The sequence below is a fragment of the Talpa europaea genome (genome assembly GCF_964194135.1).
Source record: "Talpa europaea genome assembly, chromosome: 4".
NCBI lineage: Eukaryota > Metazoa > Chordata > Mammalia > Eulipotyphla > Talpidae > Talpa > Talpa europaea.
The window spans coordinates 142,799,913-142,822,620 of NC_140070.1; the positions used below are offsets into that span (position 1 = coordinate 142,799,913).

Below are 22,708 nucleotides of genomic sequence, written 5' to 3' on the forward strand. Positions count from 1 at the left end.
GTCAGCAGAATCACTGTTCTGAGTGGGACACTGGAGGACACCGGTGTGTCCCCACTGCCTCTGCTCACCAAGCCAGAAGCAAGTAGGATAGGAAGCAAACATGGCAATTTGTCGCATTATAGCACACGAGCCGGCAAGAAGACCCAACTGTCATCAATACCGGGGCCGTGTTTATTCAACAGCTGATTTAGCTTACAAGCTTTGAGAGGAAAAAAAAAGTTGTTTGTAAAAATGAGGCTGCTACAGTTTGCACTGCTCATTCTTACACTAACAGTAGAATTAATTTGTATGAGTCTGAATTAAATAAAGCCAAAAACAAAACATTTTTTCATTGTGTTTAAATTAACTGTGAAAAGGTACCGATCAATGATCTCAAATGGTTTCATATAAATATGAAGATGGTGATAATTACAGATTCTTATAAAGGAATGCATCCAAAGGAACTGCTTTAAAAGTTTACAAAAAAAAAAAACTATCTGCATCTAATTGCTTTGCTGGGAGCAGCATAAATCCTGCAGCATCCTGGCAAGGTGTGAAAGGTCATCTGGTCTACCGTTCCAGAACAGGCATTGTGTCCTCTTCCTGGCATTCACTCATTTGTCCAACCCGTCCTCCTCACCAGGGAAGAAAACACACACAAAGAGAAGAATCTTCAAAATTACAGAGCTTCAACTCTTAAAGCATTCTGTGGCTAAAAATGAAGAACTTAAATTATCAAGCATGCCAAAGTTTCCCATAGAAAGCAACTGTCCAAACTGTCAAAAGGCAGAGGCGTCCGGGTCCCCACCACCACCACCACTTGACATTTTTGTTTGAAAGACAGATTTTCCTATTTATTATTAAAAATGGAAATGGGGATTAAGGGAGCTATCACTCAATTACTCTCTAAAATAACTCTTATACATAGGATTCATTTTTGCTCAAAGACAAGAAAACAACTTGTCGAAGACTTTCCTATGGCATTAGAAAAGCAAACCTTTATAAGTTTTTTTTTTTTTAGAAGAATATTTGCTTTTTCTTTTAAATTTCCCAGCTTGCCTTTTGTCTACAGGAGACAAGTAGGTTTAAGGCTTCTGGTGCGTGACACTGACAGAGGGGCTAGCCACATGTCCACACCACCAGGCCCTCCAGCACCTGGTAATGTGGCCGTCAGCCGATTTAGTCTGAATTTCAGGGAGACCCGACTTAGAGTCTGAATTTCAAACTCGGGCAAGATGTTAAGGCAACCTTTTGCCTTGCCTATCATTCCTACCTCCCCACAGCTGACAGTCACAGAAGAAACATACACCCAACCAGCGAAATTGTTGTAAATCGCCACGAAGCAAAGGGGAAGGCACATTTCCTATGCAGCAAAACTCTAGAAATTATAACCTAAACCCCTCATCCTCAAAGGCAAATGGAAAAAAGGCCTCCCTACAAAGGAAGTCTTTCAGCAATCATACAGCGTATTCTTGAAGTTTTGGTTTAAAAATACATATATATGAATTTCAACATGTAGAAATTATACATACACACAAATGTTGTATGTCTACAATAACATATATACCCTATAATATATAATTCATATAATCCCAGTGGCAAAGATGCAAAACAGCAATTAAAACAAATAATTTATACAACCCCCCAAAAATCTACTTTTAAAGGACTAAATTGTTTGCACTTTAACCCATGTTTCTCAACTGATCAAATTTGGTTTGAGTTTGAGAATTTTGCATATAAGAGCTGGGGTACAGGCCAGATGTGTGGGACGGTGAGAGAATTCACCAGAGACAGAGTGGGGAACAGAAGTACACTGCTGAGGGGAGCAGCGGGAGAGTCAGGAGAGGTCTGCTGTGCCATGTGGGTTGCTCCCTGGCCAGCTGGGGCTCGAACTTGTGCTGCAGTGGCTGCAGACAGGTTGCGTCTTAACCCCTTGCACCACCAGGGAGGCCCCTCGAGAATATTTTTATCAAGAATCGTATCTTCCAAGATGAACAAGAGCCAAAACTGTTGTCTAAAAGTCCAGTATTTCTTCCACTGATAATGATTAAATGGAAGCCTGAAAACACTGTCAGAAAGAAAACTACTCACAACACAAGCAGACGGGTAACACAGAAGTGTTCTAGAAACATCCAGCACCTGGAAGGGAGTGGGACCAAACCCAGCACAGCAGCCCCCAGGCGCAGTGGGGGGGTCGTCAGCTCCCTCTTCTTATCTCCAAAAGACAGAGACTGGTGGACAGATGGTTGGCTGTTTCCCTGCTGCCAAGCTGGACACCAAAGAAATCCTCGCCTGGACGGACCCAGCGCGCCATAGGCTCAGCCCCGGGCCCCCAGTCTCTGCCCTCCTGCCCAGGCCGGGAAAGGGAAGACCAAGCACCCTTCCAAGCACAAGTCGCCCGCCAGCTCTGAAACACTATCAACATTGTTCCAGGACGGGGCAACTCGTGGGGCAACATTCTCAGATTCTGAGCCTATCAGGAAGCGAAATGTGCTTCCCGACTTGACTTCACATCCCTGAAAACTCCAGTCCAGCACTTATCGCATGCTTTTGGGGCCCACACCCCGATATTCCTGAGTCAGCAGGGCAGGGGGCGCTGGGGTTTTCCTGTTATGGGTGGCCTTGCTGTACCCCCGACTACTGCCCTTGGGGTGCCCTCCAGGCAGTCCCCTGTGGGCACATTCCCGAGCCCGTGGGATGCAGGCATGACAGCCCAAAATCTGCTTTCAGACCGACTCTGGAGACAGCTTCACCCGCTCCGGAGGCCGGGCCAGGCCATGCCCTCACACATGGCAGCTATTAGGACACGGTGGGTGCGGAAGACAGAGCACTTGGGCTTGGAGGATATTTTACTCCAAAGGAGCCTGTTTCCCTCCCACAAAACCTGCGAGTGCGTCGGCCAGAGATATAGTCTTGAGGAAACAGCCACCCTTCCTAGATGGGGTGCACGCCCCACAAGGAACCAGGAAGCTGTGCCCTGTGGCAGGAGACCTCACCTCCCCCAGACAGCAGGAGGAGCCACGGAGGAGATGGCCGAAGTGGAGACGACCTCGCACTGTTCCCCTGGAGCACACGGTCAGCCCGCGCCCTGACCGCCCAGAAGCACCAGCTGGGAAGGGTCATTTGGAAACATTCCCGTGGAAACAAGATTCAAATCCCAGTAGCTGCAAAGGCCCCCGGCCCCCAAGAATAAAATAAAGGGAACTAAGGAAACATTCCACTGTGTCTTTTGCATTTCACGTCGAAACTCATCCCCTTGCCTCTGCCACAGGTATTACGTTTGATAACAGGAAGTCAGTTAAACAAAATACGCGCAGTTCAGGTGAAGGCGCAGGAAGAAAGGAGAGAACGAGGGATATGAAAGACCCTGGAAAACACGCAGCCCCATAAAGGCTTGAAAGGTTTGCTTTAATCTGCCAGCTGCTCGGATTAGAGGTAGCCTCGCCGCGCGCGTCAGCCACATGTCAGAGCCGTTCCCCGTGCACCTGGACGCCGCGCTTCTCTCTGATTTGGCTTCTCTGAAAATTATTTTTTTAAGCTGTATTTTAGAGGAAGACCAGAAGTTTCCCTCTTGCCGTACATCCAAGATTCAGAACTGGGATTAAAGGTGGAGGGAAGGGAGGGCTGGGAACCAAAAAGCAAAGATCCCTTTTCCGGTGGTGAGTTCTCATTCGCTCAGGAAAGGCCTGGCGGTGCACCCCCAGCCTGCCGGGGTAGGGGGAGCCTCCCTGCACCCCTACCTGTCAGAGCTGTGGAGACCCCCGAGGGCCCAAGAATCCCAAGGAGACACCCCGTTATGTGCAAAGCATGCTGTGAAGATGAGAAAGCCCTTCTCATGTTCCAGAAACTTCCACAGCAAGGCCTCAGACTCAGCAGGCCCTCGATGTCTGTGAAACGCGGGGGCCAGTCAGAGAAGGGGGGAGTAAGGAGCATGTGGTATGATTTAGCCCAAGTCTCTTCAAAAAGCAACCGACATCAAAAAATCAAAGTCACTCCCTGGGTGGAGGGGCCCAGACGAGTTTTCGACCCGTTTACAAATATCAAAACTATCCTTCCCAGCGACACCTGTTTTGGGGTGGGGTGGGGTGGGGTGGAGGGAGAGGAAAAGCCTCACAGCAACTAATTTGGGATTGAAGCAAAATGAAATTTTCATACCAGCTGTTGTTTTTAAGTACATACTCCATCCAACGCTCCCACACTACCAAGACCACACTCACACACGCACACACGCATGCACACATGCACACACGCAGAGACCCAGTTGCCTCAACACCAAGCCCAGTGTCACTTCTGGGTCCGTCACATCCTGCTCCCAAGGCAAAGCACCCACAGGTCTGGCTGGGCCACTCCCGCCCCTCTGGTCCTCTCCACAGCCCCAGCCCCCTGGGCACCCCAAGAACCTCAGCCCTGTGCCTTCCCCAGCAACAGCCGCTGCCCACCCCTGAAGGCTGAACACAGTCTCCCCCCTTCCTTCTCCCTCACAGGCCTCCTTCCCCTTGACTCCCCCCTCCCCTCCCCCCACCCTCCCACTGGACTGGAGGGGACCAAAGGCATCAGCTCTGCAGGGGTGGAGGGGGCCAGGCTCCACACAGCTCTGCTCTGGGTTCCCAGTCAGGCCAGTGCGCATCAGCCCCTGTCCTCTCCACACCCCCCCTGCAGGCTCCTCAGCCCTCCCCTCCCTGCGGCCTCTCTGGCAGAGGAAACATGGAAACAGCCCAGGGAAATGGAAAGAAGAAGAGTTTCTCAAGAGGCCTTCAATTCCGGAAGGGAAGAAGCGGGGTGCTGATCAAATTGGTGTTGCTCACACACACTCCCGCCCCCCCCCAGGAGGTGTCCCTGCTGACACCCCGAAGTCACGGTGGCTGCATCTTATGGGGACACGCCAACCCGTGGGGCTCAGTGCAACCGTGTCCACATGCGTCCCTGGGACATGCGGGCGCGGGACGTCAGCTGGGCTGTGCTTCTTCTTGGAATAGGGGCTGTTCTGTCCCAACTCTTAGGGACCTGGAGGCGCGTGGTGCCTCCGCCCGCCCTGTGCCCTGTGCTCTCTGCTCTGCAGAGCGAGTGACAGCACCGCTGGGGGGGGTTGCAGCTCAGGGTAATGGGGTGCTCTCTCCCTTCCCACCCTGGGGGCGCCTCATTCACAGCCTGTGTTGAATGAAAGACCAATATCAGCCACCGAGACACTGAAAGAATTTCCACCGGCCCAAAGGAAAGCCCCGCCAGGATGATGGGAGGCCGCAAAACACAGCCCGTGGAGGTGAGGGAGGGAAAAAACCGTCTCTGAAGAACAACTTCACCCTGGCGGGCTGGTCCAGGCAGCCTGGCTCAGCAGCGACACCGTGTGGTGAGATCCGGGACCCCACGAACACGGCCTCGCGGGGAGCAGGGGCACAGGCAGGACCCCAGGAGGGAGGGATGAGCCTGGGGTAGGCTGGGTCCCACAGAGACCAGAGTGGCAAGACCCCGCCCAGGGCACTTGATTCCATGGGGCACTGAGATCTATTAAGAAGGCCATGGGGGGCTTCCCCTGGTGGAGCAGCAGTTGAGCGCTGGGCTGCGAGGCTGCCCACAGCCTGTGCAGCGCCGGTTTGTTCCCCGGTCACCGGCGAGGGTCCCACCAAAAAAAAAAAAAAAAAAAAAAAAAAAGGCCATGGGGAAAGAAAAGCAAATAGAAAGGGCAACCCAACTCTCCCGCCAACCTGAGGTCCCAGCACCAGAGCAGGTGCTAGGACGGCTCCACCGGGGCGAGCGGGAGTCGCCAGCTGCATCCAGAGACCAGCACCGAGGGCAAAGCTGCCTACACCTGCTCCCTTGGAGAATGTGGCTCCAGGGGACCGATCCGGAACCCTGGTTCCTCCCATTTCCTCCCGCAGCAGCTTCCAAGTCTTCTATGACACCAGAAAAGACAACACCCACCAGCACCTTGGGCGCCCAGAGCAGAAGAAACGCAGCGGGGAGCTGTGGGGAGGACAAGGGCCCAGGTGGGGCCACCCAAGGTGAGCCAGACCCAAGGAAGGACTCAAAGCGAGAAGCAGACACTCGCGACACTGACTTGCAAAGCTGTCAGGTAAGGCACTCGGGAGGCCTAGAGTCCACGGAGAGACGAACGTGTACGCAGAACAAACGTTGGCTTTAACCCCATTCAAGCACCTCAGAGCCATGGTGTGAGTGGGGGTGACCATCAACAGGGGAATCACCACTACCCACCACTACCCCCAGCCGGAAGGAGACACTAGAAGCACCTGCTGTATCTGGGGCTGTTCATGCCAGCACACACCGCACAGTCCTGCTGACCGCACACCCATGGTCATGCCCGTGGTACAGACGACATGGGAAAGGCCAAAACTCAGTCCACAGGAGAGTGGCCGGGGCCACTTCTTCCTCCCTGGGCGACAGCCCCAGAGACCCAGCAGCAGCCGGTCAGACCTGAGGGCAAGGGAGGGAGCAAGGCCCCGGGCCTGTCTAGCTCCTGGGCCTCGGAGCAGGCTGCCACCTCCTCACCCACGAGCCCTCAAGAGTCGCACAACGAACAAGGGGGAGTCGCACCCCCCCGGGGAGTAATGACCCCCCCCACCCTGTGCTCTCTGCTCTGTAGAGCGAGTGACAACACCGCTGGGGGTGGGGTGGGGGCTGCAGCTCATGCTCTGCCCAGCCCCCCAAGGTGGGAGGCTACAGGTGGGTTCTCAGGAAGAGCTTTTCAATAAGTCACAAGACGAAAGTGAAGTTTTTTCTCCTATTAACTAAACATGTGAAACAGACATAAATGATGCGGAGCTTCGAGTTGCCAAGAGCAAGGTGCCAACCAAAGCTGCGCCACTAATTCCCAGAAGGACCTCAGTGCAAACTGGCCCAAAGCTGTGTGGCGAGAATGAAATTTAAGAACGGTTCTCGAATGAAAAGCATCAGCCATTGCTGTATTATTAATATTTTAAGCAAAAAGCATGACCTGTAGGCTTTAGACACCAGGCACTTCTTAGGCATGTTATACACTTGTACCTTATTCAGTAATATAATATAATGTATAATAGTTTATCAAAATGTATAAATTTAATATAATACAAAAAATATATATTATGTGACAACATGGATCATGTACTTATATGTTAACTATATTTGTTATCTATCACCACATTATGACAAAACCTGACTACATATTAAACAGTAAGTTATTTATAACATGTATAAATACAACTGAATATTACACATAGATTAATGTAGTATACTATTAATGGAATATTAAATATAGATTAATAAATTATATAAATGAATAGACTATAAAATTAATACATCATAAGTCCAACAATACAAAAACAGTAGTAGTAGCAGCAACAGCACTTAAAGAACACAATTGCAGGTGTATTATTTCATCTAGTCCTCCAACAACCCTGCGAGGTAGCCTGATGCTAAACGCGCATTTGTCTTCTCCAAAGGAGCACATCTCAGCCACAGTTCCAAGCTCTCCCTCTGGCTACCTCGGGAGCACAGTATGACCCAGGGAGGACTCCTCCTCTTGCAGGAATGCTGGGGGGCGGGGGAGGCATGGTTTGTTCTTCTCAAGGGAAAGCAGGTATGTTTAGTACTTAGCATCACCTGAACTGTTAGGCATTTGCTGAAACCCCACAGTCACTAAACACACACATTCCCCTACTAGGACAGACAGAAACAGACCCTCATGATGATTTGCCACAATCGACAACAAGCCAACAGCATTTGGGGCACGGGGAAGGGCAGGAGCTGCTCAAAGCAGGTGGCCCACGGCATCAAAAGCAAAGACCCAGGAGCCCTCCTGAGTGCATTCCTGACCACATATGCGTCTAGGGGACAAAGCTAGAAGGTCTGACTGGAGTCCAGAGCCTCCTGTGCCACAAGATGGCGGGCATCTGCATGCAAGAAGCACGCGAGAGCTCCCCGTCAGGACAATCCTGACACCAAAAACAGGGACCCTTTCACCCCTAAAAAGGAGAGCCAAAACATTCAGACTCCTTGGGAGGCCCCAAGGCTTCTCCCCTTACAAACACCACGAAAGTCAGCCTTTCCAAGGCTTCCAGGCCAGGCTGGTCTCCAAAGCAGATACATAAAATGAAACTAGAAATCCAAACCAAGCCCTCAGGAGGGGAAGGACTGAGGCAAGGGTCCCAGCAAGGAAGGGGGGCTTCCCAGGGCCTCTCCCCACACTCACCTGTGCGGCACACAGCAGGTGCAGCGGTGTTAAGGCAGGAAGGTGTCCGACGTCACAGCTCACGCCGAGGGCCGTCAGGATCTCCTCGAGGACTTCGTAGCGCCTGGCATTGCTGGCTTTGAGCAGGTCAAAGTCTTCCTGTGTGTGCACGAGGGAAGTGCCAGGCGGGAGCTCCAAGTGCACCTGAGGAGGAGACGGACCTGTGGCACGCCGAGACAGAGCATGTGCCATCGGCCTTTCTGGAAGTTTGACCATGGACCCTTCTAATTACCAGCAATATATAAACCCTGAACCTGAGCATTTCAAAAGTAATGACAAGCAATAAGAAGATGCAAAGGAAAGTACTGGAATTCTTCGCCCCCTGGTGCTAGAACCACCACCACCACCACCCCCACCCCCCGCTGCCAAGCCTGGGCCTTGGCACGAAGGAACACTCTGGCTCCTAGTCTGAAATCAGACATAACTGGACACGAGCACCCACAGGGCGCCCAGAGAGGCCCCTGAGGGCACCTGCTTTAGACTGTCTTGCTTTTCCAGGGTGAGCTGCAGGTGTCCATCATGCAGACTCCCCACCCCATGCCAGAGGAGAACAAAAGGTACAGGCTTTGAGCAACAAGAAATCTCTCGATTCCCATCCAAGTGGAACCAAGCGGAACAGACTGTGCAGATGGCGCGATGGGTGAAAGCTGGGCCAGAGCCTGTCCAGCAAGACTCGGCAACCCGGGCAGCCCAGGGCTGCCCGCATCACCCGTGGAGCCACAGCGGCAAGTCTGTCCCCCAAACAGCTCTGGGTAGGGTGGGGAGAGAGGCCAGCTCTGGCCCAGCACCTCAGTTCCCAGGACAGAAGGGTGATACCCGGGCCTCCTCCTCTGGCTGTGACACTGTTGCACAGTCACGGGCTCGTTGCTACATCTTGGCTTCTTCCGAAATCTAGTCTTTTTGGGAGAAGTCAGAATGGAGAAAGAAAAACGTCATATGACTTCACTCATAGGTGAATATGAAGAAGTAAAGCAAAGCAAACACAGACAAGAGACTGGCGTCACCAGAGGGGAAGGGAGAGTCGGGTGAAGGGGTCAAGAGCAGGTGATGGCAGGAGGCAGACTCTGCTGGGATCCTAATGCAGTGCGCACAGGTGTCCAGCAATAGCACTGAAACCCGCACAGTGTTCTAAACCACTGTTGCTTCCACTCAAAAATTTTTAATTAATAAATCAAACTTTAAAAAATGAAATAAAAAGACTTTTTGGCTAAACTGGAATGTCTCCTGTCACGACAGGAGTGGGAGGTGCTGCTGGCAAATATGGGAAGGCCCCAGGTGCTGCGTACACCCTCCAAGCCCAGAGGGCTGCACCCCAGAAAATAGGTCCAGCCTGAGCATGAGGGTGCCACGGCTGAGAAATGGCTGTCACAGCAGCACTGCGGGGCCATGAGCTCAGCTAAGTGAGAAGAAAGTCAGCTAGTCTTCCATCCATGCTAGAGACAACCTCCAGCCAAACCCCCGGCCCCCTGGAAAATCAGATGTCAGCTGAGTCCACAGCCTCGGTTCCTGCAGAGCTGAGCCAGACGAGCAGAGGGCAGTGTCCTCCCCTTTACGAGGCCATGGCACGCTCCTGGCCGGGAGGAGGCCCCTCCCTGCAGCTGTGCGGGGCCCTTCACGTACTTGGCCTCCTCTGACTGGGTTACATCACTACTCGATTTATGGCAAAGATGAAAACGATGAAATTGAACAGGGAGGAGGAAACTAACCAGCCTGTGATAGCATTTATGGGCGCTCTCCCGTGGGGTAAGCAGCAATACGGGGCCGACGAGAAAACAGGGCCCCTGCCTGTGGAGCCTGGAAGTCCCTGAAAATCAAACGTGGCATTCTAAGCCTCTGAATCCGATTTTTGAAGCTGCATCAGATTGCCTTTTTTCCTAGGGCGATGAGGGCGGTATTGAATTTTATGACAGAAATGGGGTCAATTTAAATGGGGCAGCCAGCAGCTTTGCGGTCTCACCCGGAGAAGCGGATCACACGGTGCCCAATTGATTTTCCAGCAGGGTCTGAGCACGGGGGAGGGACGACTCACTATTCAAAGCTGAAATACAGCTCTCGGAAGTCAGGTTTTTAGTGGATTTTCTGAAAATGCATAGCTAGTTACTCTGGTTACCGTATCTGCAGAGGGCAAGAGAAGCAGCCCGTTCATCAGGCCTTCCCAAAACTCACGCATGTGCTTTGTGACCTGCAGGAAGCCCACGCGGGTCAAGCTCATTGTCAGATTTTCTTAATTATGTGCATTGTTGCCAGAGGAGCTCAGGGACAAATGAGTGGCCCTTAGAATAGAAAAGAAATCCAACTATACCCCCTTGGAGAAGGTTTGGTCAGAAAACCCCAGAGACATAGCTTCTAGAAGACGTGGAAAGAAGCAGCATGTGAAGTGACAAAACAAAACAGCTAAGAGGAAACAACTCTCTGGCTCACAAACATCCCTGTAGTAAAACAAAAAACCCCTCACACTCCTCCTGGGGAGTATTCTGGGCAAAATGCCCACCTCTGCCTAGTTTTGCTCATGAGGTCATCAAACCCTTGAGTATTCATCTGGCACTAACACAACTGCCCTGAGGCATTACAAGATTGGCAATGATAAGGAATCTGGAAGTCTCTCCCGCTCAACACAAACAAAAAAGCTAAAAGGAAAAAGGTGTGTGGAGGCAGGAACAGATATCAGGTGAGCCCAGGTTCCCTGGGGTGGGAGGAAGTTGTCCCTGTTTTCTTCCCTGAGGAACTACAGGCCACAAGCTCAAGTCACCCCGGTCTTCTATCTGGCAACATTTCCCTCAGTTTCTAGATTTTCACAGAGACAAGTAGGAAGAGAGGAACTGAAGCTGAAGATGCCTTCAGCCACCGCGCCCGATGGGCAAATCCCTGCTCTCCACAGTCACCTCCTAACAGAAGGGTCACTGATATTGGGGCTCCCCAGCCTGGAGCTCTCAAATCCTTCACATTAAGTGAAAGCTCAATTGGATGGGCCGAAGTGAGTCCTGGAGCAGGAGAGCAGGCTGGTGAGTTTTGGAAAGAATTTTCTGACTCATCCTTGGTTAGACAGCCACCCCAGCCCTAGAAGGACTCGTCTCCCCCAACCCCCAACACATGTATTTTGGTAAGACAGGATATTCACATCCTGACTCGCAGCCAGGGGTCAAAAGTAGGCCACAGCTCAGACACTATCAACACCTGTAAGCAAATCCCTGTCAGATGCCCAAACGCGGTTCCCGGACTTGGGCCTCGTACCTGACAGAGAACAGCTTCTCCTCCACATGTCCCGAAAGGCACTTGCACGATTAGCCTGTCCTCTTCCTCACCATCCAGGCGGCCCTGGAGCTTGCCCAGGCTGGGCCTCTCCCCGGGGCCCTCTTCGTAAACGCAGCCACTGCCCAGGACACTGAGCTTCACCTGGCTCAGGTCGGCTTTGGAGAAAACCACGTTCTGGACGGTCTCCTGCGAGGCGCCCCTGCTTGTCACCTTCCAGCCCCCAAAGGTGAAGGGTGAAGACAGGCCCAATACCTTGCCGCCCTGAGCAAGGTAGGCCAGGAACCTCTGGCTCAGGTCTTCAGGAACAGCCTCGCGGGTAGCAATGACCAAAAGCAGACAGTTGTCCGGCCACGGGTCTTGGAGAGCGCTGTCCTCAGAGAGGTGGTAGAGCGTGTAGCAGTCTGGCTCCACACAGTCAGCCAGGAGGGACTGCACCTGCTGGAACCTGCCTGGCGTCTCCTGGGAGTCAGAGCCCACATAGACCAGGATGTTGGGGGCCTTTCCTGTGATGTTGACTCTCTTCCCTTCTCTCTCTGGGCAGATGGTATCACCAATATCCTCCAAATGGCCATTGCTGTAATCATAGGGAAGATCTGGAATGTTCTCTGCAGATGCAAACTTGACGGACTCAATGGTACTGTTCTCAAGCTCCAGACACTCGTGGCAACTGGACAGATGTAAGTGACAGTGCTCAGTAGAGCCTGCTCCCCGATTGCTCTCCCCAGCAGGCTCGCTCCCAGGGGCATCCCTGGGCCCCGGCTTGACCTGGGGCTCATCTTTGACCATGTGCTCCATACCGTCTGGCTGAGGCTGACTCTTCCCGAAAGCTGTGGGACTCAGCGGCAGGGTGGGGGCTTGCGTGTGTGAGGCCTGACCCTTCAGTTCCTTGAGCGTGGAATCGTGCAAGTGCACCGCTGAGGCGGGAACAGAACAGACAGCGGGGTCAGCTCCACAGCCCCCATGCAGCTCAGACCCCTGCACCCTGCACCCACGACTTGTGTCCCAGGGCAGCCCTGTGCGTTAATCAGTATCCTTTGGAACCAGTGCTCCCTGGCCAGGAGGAGGGCCCTGAAGATGCAGTCTCCCCAAAACCTTTTCCCTACAAACCCCAAAACCTCAGTTCCCTACTTGACCGGTGAGGAAAGTGAGATTGAGTGAGGTGATGCCATAGACTGACTCCCCAGTTTCACTCTTGCTACATCATGATGAAACCAGAAAGGGGCCCACCCATGGCATGTGCAAGCACACCCCAGGAAAAGGCCGCACGGCATTTATTTCACCCAAGATAACACAGTACAACCAGCTGCTAGACTATTGCTCAGTGCATGGAAACCACAGCCAGTGTCTGGTGTTTAAAATTTTAAAAGCATTAAAGACACACTCAGGGATAAGCACTTCCAAAAAAGAAACCTGACATTTATGAATTTTATGCCATTATGATTAAACCAACCTGTTGACTGAATTACAGTGAACAAGTAAGCTGTGCGCTCAAGTCACACCAAACAGGCATGCACAACCAGCCACCCCCTGACGTCCTGCTGCAGACGGTCACTTACAGATGATCTTTTGGGGTGCCAGTCCATGGGCTATCTGGAGTCTCTCTTCCAGGAATGCCACCCCCAGCTTGCTGAAGTCGTCCACGCTGGCTTGGGCAATTAACTGATAAGGCTCCCCAGGTCTGCAAGCTAAGGGCAAGCAGCAGTCTGACCACTTGACAATCTGAGAAAAAGTGGGTGAGAGAAGAGGTTAAGACCCCTCTGAGATAACCAGACACCCCTTACCCCGCAGCTCCCCACTACGCTTACCGCCAGACACAGCTGGATGCTGCAGCTTTTTTTTTTTTAAATAATAAATTTTATTCTTATATTCCCCATACAATTGCAACCCCCCCATTCTGACCCCAATCCCTCCCCTCCCACCCCCCACCCCCCAAAAAGTGTCTCTGGTTCATAGTTTTTTGTTGATTTTGATTTTCACTTTCTTATAGTTATTCATTTTCCTGGTCCCTTATTTAAGATTTCTAGGTTCCTGCTATGAGTGAGACCATCCGGTATTTTTCTTTTTCTTTCTGGCTTATTTCGCTGAGCATGATCCCTTCCAGCGCCATCCATGTTGCTGCAAATTGCATGTGTTTATCTTTTTTGAATGCTGAGTAATATTCCATGGTATATATGTACCCCATCTTCTTGATCCAGTCATCTATTTTTGGGCATTTGGGCTGTTTCCAAAGCTTAGCTATTGTAAACAGTGCTGCTATAAACATAGGGGTGCAGGTGTTCTTTGGAATTGATGTTTCTCTGTCCTTTGGGTAAATACCTAGGAGTGGAATTGCTGGATCCTATGGAAGCTCTATGTTTAGTAGGTCCAGAAATCCCCACACAGCTCTCCATAGTGGTTGGACCAGTTTGCACTCCCACCAACAGTGCAGGAGAGTTCCTTTTTCTCCACACCCTCGCCAACATTTGTTGTTGCTAGTTTTTTTAATATGTGCCATTCTCACTGGTGTAAGATGGTATCTCATGGTAGTTTTGATTTGCAGCTTCTTAACAGTTGTTCTGGACCCGCCTCCTCGTGTCTGCCTGACAAGGGGGCTGACCAGCCTTCAAATACAACTCCTGTCACTTCAAAGTATCTGAAGTCTCCACTGACTTTCCAGGAACAAAAAGGAAAAAGGGGGCCTCCCCGGTGGCACAGCGGTTGAGCGCTGGGTTGCGAAGCTGCCCGCAGCCTCTGCAGCGCCGGTTCGATCCTCGGCTGCTCCCCGGCCACCAGAGGAGGGTCCCACATGGCGCGCAGACCTCTCCTGCTGCGCCCGCTGCTCCCCTCAGCAGTGTACTTTGGTCCTTCTGCCTGCTCTGCTCCCTGCTCTGGCTCTGGTGAATTCTCTCACCCTCCCGCGCTTCTGACTGTACCCAGTGCATGTATAAAACAAACAAACAAATAAATAAATAAAAAAAATACATGTCTCTTAAAAAAAAAAAAAAAAAAGGAAAAAGGGCCGTTCCCCAGACACTGGGAAAACACACAAGTCCTAACTAGGGACACGAATGGCAAATCAATAAAATTTGATTTTTTAAAAAATATTTATTTATTTATTTATTTATACAAGCACTGGGTACAGTCAGAAGTGCGGGAGGGTGAGAGAATTCACCAGAGCCAGAGCGGGGAGCAGAGCAGGCAGACTGACGAAGTACACTGCTGAGGGGAGCAGCGGGCATAGCAGGAGAGGTCTGCGCGCCATGTGGGACCCTCGCGGGCAGCCGGGGAATGAACCTGCGCTGCAGAGGCTGCAGGCAGCTTCACAGCCCAGCGCTCAACCATTGAACCACCAGGGGAGGCCCAATAAAATTTGATTTTTAAAAAAATTGCCCTACAGTAACAGGGAATTGAAAAAACAAGTCCACAAATGTCCAGTGCTTTATAACGTAACCTGGAGACCAGCTTTTCAAAGTGTGGCCCAAGCCCAGAGGCTCAGAACTTGGGGCGTGTGGATGCTGTCCCCTCCCTCAGAGGTTTTCAACACACTTCCCCAGGGGAGTCCTCCAGCTGCTGAGAGTCTAGAATAAGTGCCAAGGGCTCTCAGGCCGCTGGCCTGTCCTTTTCTCATTTCCACCACAAGGGGGCTGGGAAAATGAGAGCAGTCAAGACAGCCCTTTAAACCTTCCAGTTCACATAGAAGAATATGGAAGAAAGACCCAGAAAAGGAGCACTGCCTGGGCTAAGGGTCTCGCTCTTGGGGGGAGCCAGGTCTGTGTCCAACTCAGCTGTGGGAGCTGCCTGTCCTTCAGCAAAGCTCAGATCTCGGACGTTACAGCCTCCTCACCATCTCGGCTTCCTCTCACAAAACAGGAGGGCTGATTTTATTATTACTACCGAACATCTGTTTTTTAAAGATTTATTTATTTACACACACAAGAACTGGGGTATAGGTCAGAGGTGTGTGGGGGTGAGAGGATTCACCAGAGACACAGTGGGGGAGCAGAACAGGTGGATCTATGAAATCCAGTGCTGAGGGGAGCAGCGGGAGGGAGAGACAGGAGAGGTCGGCTGCGCCATGTGCTGTGCGTCAGCTCCCTGGCCGGGATCGAACTCAGGCCGCAGAGGCTGTGGACAGCTTCATGGTGCTGAGACTTAACCCCTGCACCACAGGGAGGCCCCAATACCGAATATCTTAAACCAGTACTAATGACGATATTAATGCCCAACATCTTCAAGCAGGAATGATATTACTATCAGTCATCTTACAGGCTTTTCCTGTCAGTGAGATACATAATGCCCCCAGCAAAATGCTGGAAAAGGAAAAATACTCAGGGAATGGAAGTTGCTATTTTTTGCCATTTTAAAAGCAATGGTGAATATCTCAATTTTTTCCTAAAATGCCATGAATGTTTCCCATACTCCCCCCGAAAATTTTCTCAGTGATATACTGCCCCAAACTTCATAATTATAGATTCGTAATTCTCAATCTCATTTTTCACATTCATGGGCTAGGTTTTTAGAAATCTTGCTGAAAACAATGAATAACGGACAGATAATGGATAAAGCATCTTTTTTTTTTTTTAAATAGAGGCATGTTTTATTTATTTATTTATTTGTCTGTTTGTTTGTTTTTGTTTATACATGCACTGGGTACAGTCAGAAGCACGGGAGGGCGAGAGAATTCACCAGAGCCAGAGCGGGGAGCAGAGCAGGCAGAAGGACCGAAGCACACCGCTGAGGGGAGCAGTGGGTGGCAGGAGGGGTCTGCGCGCCATGTGGGACCCTCCTCCAGTGGCCGGGGAGCAGCCGGGGATCGAACTGGCGCCGCAGAGGCCGCGGGCAGCCTCGCAACCCAGCGCTCAACCGCTGTGCCATCGGGGAGGCCCGATAAAGCATCTTAAAAACACCGAAGAGTTGAGCAGATGATGGAGAACTGCCAGGCCAACTGCTGGGGTAAATCTGGAACCCACACAGGTTGGGTACAGTTGCCTGAAGTCAAGTTACTTCTGCCCTGAGGGTTCATTGCTCAGCCTGGAAACTTGAGCTTCAAACATCAAGGCCTAATTATGTAAGGATAGACATCTAGATCAAGATTTTAGCAATAAACATACATTTATGGACAAACTGTAGGACACAGCTCCCAAGACAATTCAATGAGGAAAGAATACTCTTTTCAAAAAACGCTGGTACAACTGGATGTAACCTGCAAAAAATGAAGCTGGGTCCCTACCCCATACCATGTCTCTACCCCATACCATGTAAGACAGGTACAAAAGTTAACCCGAATGCAGTCAAAGACTTCAGTGGCATCTCAGGTAGGACATCAAATGTAGAAGAAACAACAACAAAAAAGACTTCATAAAAAAAAAAACAAAACAAAACTGTACTTCAAAGGACGCTATCAAGAAAGTAAATAATTTTTGTGTATAGGATATCAGAAATCACTCTAAGCACCTGAGTAAAATAGAAATAGACCATGAGTAGCAACAATTTACTTAACTGATGTAGGGTAAGTGAAAATTATCAGGCTTTTCTGCCCCCTACCATTGGCATTATGATGGATCTCTGCAGTCCCACCTGCATGCCTGATGGCGGGCACCTGGAGTGGGGTTTGGGCATGCATAGGTGGGTGCACCTGGGCTGAGACTGGGCTTATAAGGGCGGCATCATGGAAACGCCAGAGAGAACAAGAAGCAGAACAAGAAAGAGCAACAGTAGAACAAGAACAGAAGCGGAGAGAAGAACCACAGAAACCGAGACCATGAGAGAAAGCAGGAGAGCCCAGAAAGAGTGAAGATTCACCGGGGGCTGGGAGGCCTGCTAGCCTGCAGGCCACCCCCACCATCCCTGCCTGCTGTGTACTTGGCAAAAGCTCAACAAAAGCCTGAAAAAGCCTCCGAGGGCTCCAGGACTCTCCTTCACCCGTGCCTTCCTGGCACTACAACTGAAAAACTTTTTTTTTTTTTTAAGATTTATTTATGCATACAGGAGCTGGGGTGCAGGCCAGAGATGCAGGGGGTATGTGAGAGACACCAGAGACAGAGTGGGGAACAGAACAGGCAGATGTACTGAAATACACTGCTGAGGGGAGCAGTGGGCGAGACAGGAGAGGTCTGCCACGCCATGTGGGTCAGCTCCCTGGCCAGGGATAGAACTCTTGCTGTAGTGGCTGTGGACAGCTTCACAGTGCTGAGTCTTAACCCCTTGCACCATTCGGAAGGCCCCAGAAACTGTAACTTTTATAAAAATTACATTGGATGTAATTTTCTTACATAAGGTACATCGACATGTAAAATGTTATCCTAAATATTCAACAATTAATGCATCTTCATCTTCATTGCTGCTTGTCTTTAATTATAGATTCTAAGGGATCAAAACTCCATTGCCTGCATATAATGGAGGGACTGCTAGGATAAGTAACTAATATGTTTTCTGGTGATGACTGGTTCTATTCGTCACTCATGAAAGTGCTCATTTTTTCAGTCCTGTTTGATGGGAGCTTACAGCAGAAAATTTAGGAATTAGCCATTAAACTCTGACCACTGTGAATTGTATTCCTTCGTTAGGATTAACTGTTAATTCACTAAATGAATTACACTCCATATGCCCCCCTCTTCATAATCAACCATTAACTGGCTCCAACTGCATTTCTGGAAACTTCAAGAACTGATTGCGTTACATCCCTGATAGGACACACCTGCTGAGGAAGCCGGTCACCTTGACTCCCACAGCCCTTTTTTATTCAGTCATAAAAAAGGAATGAAGTACTGATACATTATGGCAGATGAAACCTGAATATTTCATGCTAATGAGGGGCGCCACATAGGAACTTTTTATAGGAAATAGACAAAACCGACAAATCTGTGGAGTCAGAAAGTAGATTAGCAGATGTCAGGGGCTGGACACAAGGGGAATAGAAAGTGAGTGTTTTTTGTGGATAAGGAAAATATTCTAGAATTACACAATAGGAATGTTTACACTATTTTGTGAATGTACTAAAGACTATTGAATTGTAATTTACACTGTGAAAGGGTAAATTTTATGGTGTGGGAAGTCCATCTCAAATTTTAAGAGAAAAAGGGATCAAGGCAGTTTGCTTGTTTCCACACTCTTCCAGGAGAGCCTAGTGAGTAAGAGGACTCAAAATCAATCTCGACTTGAACTAGAGCTCTGTGAGTTAATAGCTGTGTGATCCCAGCAAGTCACAACTTCGCTGTGCTTGGGTTTCTGTGGCCGGAAATTCCAGGTCCTGCTGCCTGTCACTACTATGCCAATGAGCAGAGACGAGGATTGAATCTATCAGAAGCATGTTTATTTAGACTGCAGGGCGATGATCTAAGAATGGCGGGTACAGCACTCGGATTAACCATTCTGCCATCCCATTTCCAGCTGCCCTTTTTTTTTTTTAAGATTTATTTATTTATGCATACAAGACTGGGGTACAGGCCAGAGGTGCGGGGCCGGCGGGTGGGGGGGGGTAAGAGGACTCACCAGAGACAAAGTGGGGAACAGAACAAGCAGATTGACTGAAATCCACTGCTGAGGGGAGTAGCAGAGAGACAGGAGAGGTCTGCTGCACCACGTGGGTAGCTCCCTGGCTGTGGCTAGAGCTCGTGCTGCAGTGGCTGCAGTTAGCTTTATAGTGCTGCGTCTTAACCCCTTGTGCCACCAGGGAGGCTCCCTGCTCTTTTTTATACTGAACTAAACAGTCATAAGCAAACAGCCCACAGAAGAGCCTGTCACAATTAGGTGTCTGGTATTTGTTCACATCCATCCCCCAGAACTTGTTATCAGCCTCCAGGCTACCTCGACCTTGGTGCATCAATACCCAGCTCTCCCTCAGGCATCACTGGGGCAGGGACCTCAGTTTAAAGCAAGAGTTTTAGGGCCTCCCCGGTGGTGCAGCGGTTGAGTGCTGGGTTGCAAAGCTGTCCGCAGCCTCTGCAGTGCCGGTTCGATCCCTGGCTGCTCCCAGGCCACCGGAGGAGGGTCCCACATGGCGCGCAGACCTCTCTTGCTGCCCGCTGCTCCCCTCAGCAGTGTGCTTTGGTCCTTCTGCCTGCTCTGCTCCCTGCTCTGGCTCTGGTGAATTCTCTCACCCTCCCATGCTTCTGACTGTACCCAGTGCTTGTATAAATAAATAAATAAAAATAAATTAAAAATAAATAAATAAATAAAAATAAAGCAAGAGTTTTAGTTTAAAGAAAACCCCATTAGTCATCTGGTGTGTACACACAGCTCTTGTTATGTGGGCAGATTCCTGTACGAGGCATGCTGCCCTGTCCTTCCTCCCTAGCCGCCTGCCATTTCCTGTCTATAAGGTGGAGATGATAAAAGCACCTATCTTAGAAGCTTCTAGAACTACTTGGGATAATGCACAAGCTGCCTGGTCCACAAGGGGGCGCACTTACCATTCTAAAACATGGCTTCCTTAGAGGGCGAATTCTCAGTAGAGACCCCATCACCTCCAGGAGGGCAAAAATTAGTTCTTGGGGGTAAAAAAAAAAAAAATCTTAGCTATTACAATGGCTTCTAGTATTTCATTTGTGTCCTTAGAATTACAAATGAGGGAAGCAAGAATGGGGGAGGGGGCTGAGAAACCCTGTCTTGGAGGGACCAGGAAAGAATGCATGCCTTTACTGTCCAAAGGCTCAAGTCCACTCATCAGTCTAGAATATCTGGAAAAAGAGAAAACCTCAGAATGTTCTTTCAGCCTTCCCTGCAGATTATCATCCACGTCCCCCTCCTACCACCAGCAGGCAGTGAGTAGGAGTCACCTAGAAGCTGCTGCGGAGTCTGACTTTTAAATGCCACACCTGACCCCCGGTGAGAAAGGGCGGTTACAGCTCAGGCAGAAACGCAGCTGATTTCCAACTCTGGGGGAGGAGGAAAGTGCCTCAACTCAGGAAGACGAGAAGCGAAAATAACCCTGTGGCAAGAGCTAACGTCCCACGTGAGGGTGAACGGGAAGCAGGAATAGGAACGTGGACCGTCCGGGTGTGCCCTCCTGCACGGAGCTGAAAGCACCCCTGTTCTCTGCAGCCCAAGAGCAAGGAGGTGCTGCAGGAAGCCAGCTGTTCACGCGGGGCGTGAGCACCCTGCTGTTGCAGGCTCTGGCCGGGGAGCACTCGGTGGGAAAGAGGCCAAAGACTCAATTCTCACACACCTTCCAGAAGCAGGAGGGAGATAACGAGCAGGGGAAGGCAGGAAGCGGCCAGAGAACAATGGACACAGCCCCAGATCAAGTTTCTCCACGGGCCAGCTGTTTCCTCACCTAAGTGCGTTTCCTTTTTCTAGGAACAGGCTCAGGAGCCACAGACCATGCAAACTCCTCCAAGCAAGAAACTCCTCCAAGCTCAGAGTGCGGATCAAAGCAAAGCAGCAAGTCACTGATACTAGTCCAGAGGTGTTTGCCATCCGGTGGCTAAAAGCAAACAGGGCCCTTCACATTTGCACTTCAGGATGGAAACAAAGGGCAGGGAAAGAAAGGGAATGTCAAGCAAAAGGCTGACTCCCAAAGATCAAAGCTAGGGGATTTCCTCTTCCAAGCGTCATGCAGAAATCCCTCCCCTAAGCAAAGCTGTCGATTTGATGCTGCATCCATTACAGCAGACAGTGATGAATCTGCACTCGACTTGATGCACAGGGCCGGGCAGAGGACTCTGGGCCAAGGGCACTGGGTAAAATCCGCCCTTCAGCCACCTGCCCTCCCAAGGCAAACCTCAGCGACCAGTCAGGGGGGGCTCATTGGATGCGTCCACTCCATAAGCCCGGTTCCCAGAGACTTGGCCAAACAGGAGTCTAGAGGTAATTGCGGAGGTATTTTTAGATGAGGTTAACATGTAAACCCAGAGACTCTGAGTAAAGCAGATTACCCTCCCCACAGTGGTGGCACCTCACCCAATAATTTGCAGGTCTTAAGAGAAGAAGACTGTGGGGGCGCACAGCCTCCAGACTGGGCATCAATTCTAGGTTTCCAGCTGCCAGACTGCCCTGCGGTGTGTGGACTCAACAGATTCCACCATCATGTTAATTTCTTGTTGTTGCTGTTGCTGAATCAATTTCTTAAAAAAGAAGGAAACACTATGAGCTAGAACACACACACCATCGTGGCCTCTCTTTCTCTGCAGAACCCCAACGACTACGAGTTGTCACCAGATCACGAGTCAGAAAACAACGCGGCTCATTTTTCTGGCTTGCGTTACTCCTCTTCCAAATCAAGTTAATTACATGTTAGGGTTTGTTTTAATTTCTGATAACAAGTTGGATGAAGGAGGGCCAGACACAGAAATGTGCCGAATTCAAACTCTGAAAGGAAAAGTAGGTTCTTTCTGACTTGGGTTACCCTCGCTGCCTTTCGGGGTTGGAAGGAGAGGATAAATATGTACTACAAAATTGATTTTCACTTTCTAGTCTTTTAAAAGTGAATTTGGCCCCCGAGGCACTTTTCAGAGAGGCGTGCTAGAAAGCGGGGTGCCAGTGTAAGGGGTATCACAGCTCCCAAGCAGAAGGAAGGGTTGAGGGAGCTGTCCAGCAAAGGCAGACACTCAGTGGAGAGGGGGGCTAGGTATTTTAATTTTTCTCAACACTTGAGAGTTAATCAGAAAATAACAGAAACGCCCTCGCTGTGGCCAACTCTCACCTATCACTCGTGTTCTTAGCTGTCCATGAGCACCTGAGCCCGCCTTCACTCTGCAGTCACTCACTGCTCACTGTATACCCCTGCCCCTAACGCTGGGAAGCTGAAGAAGAGCAGAAGTTTCAGGAGACACCCCAGGTGTGCCCATGACCCACTGCTGTGCAGCAGACCAGCCCAAACTCCAGGGGCTCAAAGACAGCGTTTGGATCGCTCACAAATGTACCGAGTGCAGAGGTCAGCGGACCGACTGGGCCGAGCGGCAGGAGCATGGATGGCTCAGTCAGGCCGGGAGGTTCCTCAGACAGTTTGCTAACTGGAGCTGCCCGTTGTCAGCAGACCTAGGCTCTGCCTCCCGGCGCCTCGCCACAGGCCAGCTTGCGCCTCCTCACAGCCTGGGAGCTGCTCGGTCCTGGTGATCTCACCATGCAAGTCCCAGAATGTCGCTTCCACCACATCTGACTGGACAAATCTCCCAGGTCAGATTTGGCAGATTCCACCTCTCCGCAGGAAGGAGGCACCTGCAGCATCTTCAATGGCTGTGCTGAGTTCCTGCCAACTCTTACTCTCCCCTCTGCATGAGGGGACTTGCTCCTTCAGCCTGGGTCCCTGCACAAGAAAGCTGCAGAGCCCAGAGCAGT

At 50.6% G+C, this 22,708-nt stretch overlaps 1 protein-coding gene across 2 annotated transcripts in view; it reads right to left on the bottom strand.

Moving 5' to 3' along the window:
* The window catches only part of HLCS (holocarboxylase synthetase), a gene marked incomplete at both ends in the record, with an annotated part of 133,744 nt that overhangs the window by 100,553 nt on the left and 10,483 nt on the right, over positions 1 to 22,708 (bottom strand). For both annotated transcript variants that reach the window (XM_084232279.1, XM_084232278.1), the window contains 3 exons: positions 8,162 to 8,344; positions 11,432 to 12,366; positions 13,009 to 13,171. In XM_084232279.1, the coding sequence (XP_084088405.1) occupies positions 8,162 to 8,344; positions 11,432 to 12,366; positions 13,009 to 13,171 (1,281 nt within the window). The remainder of the gene's footprint in view (positions 1 to 8,161; positions 8,345 to 11,431; positions 12,367 to 13,008; positions 13,172 to 22,708) is intronic.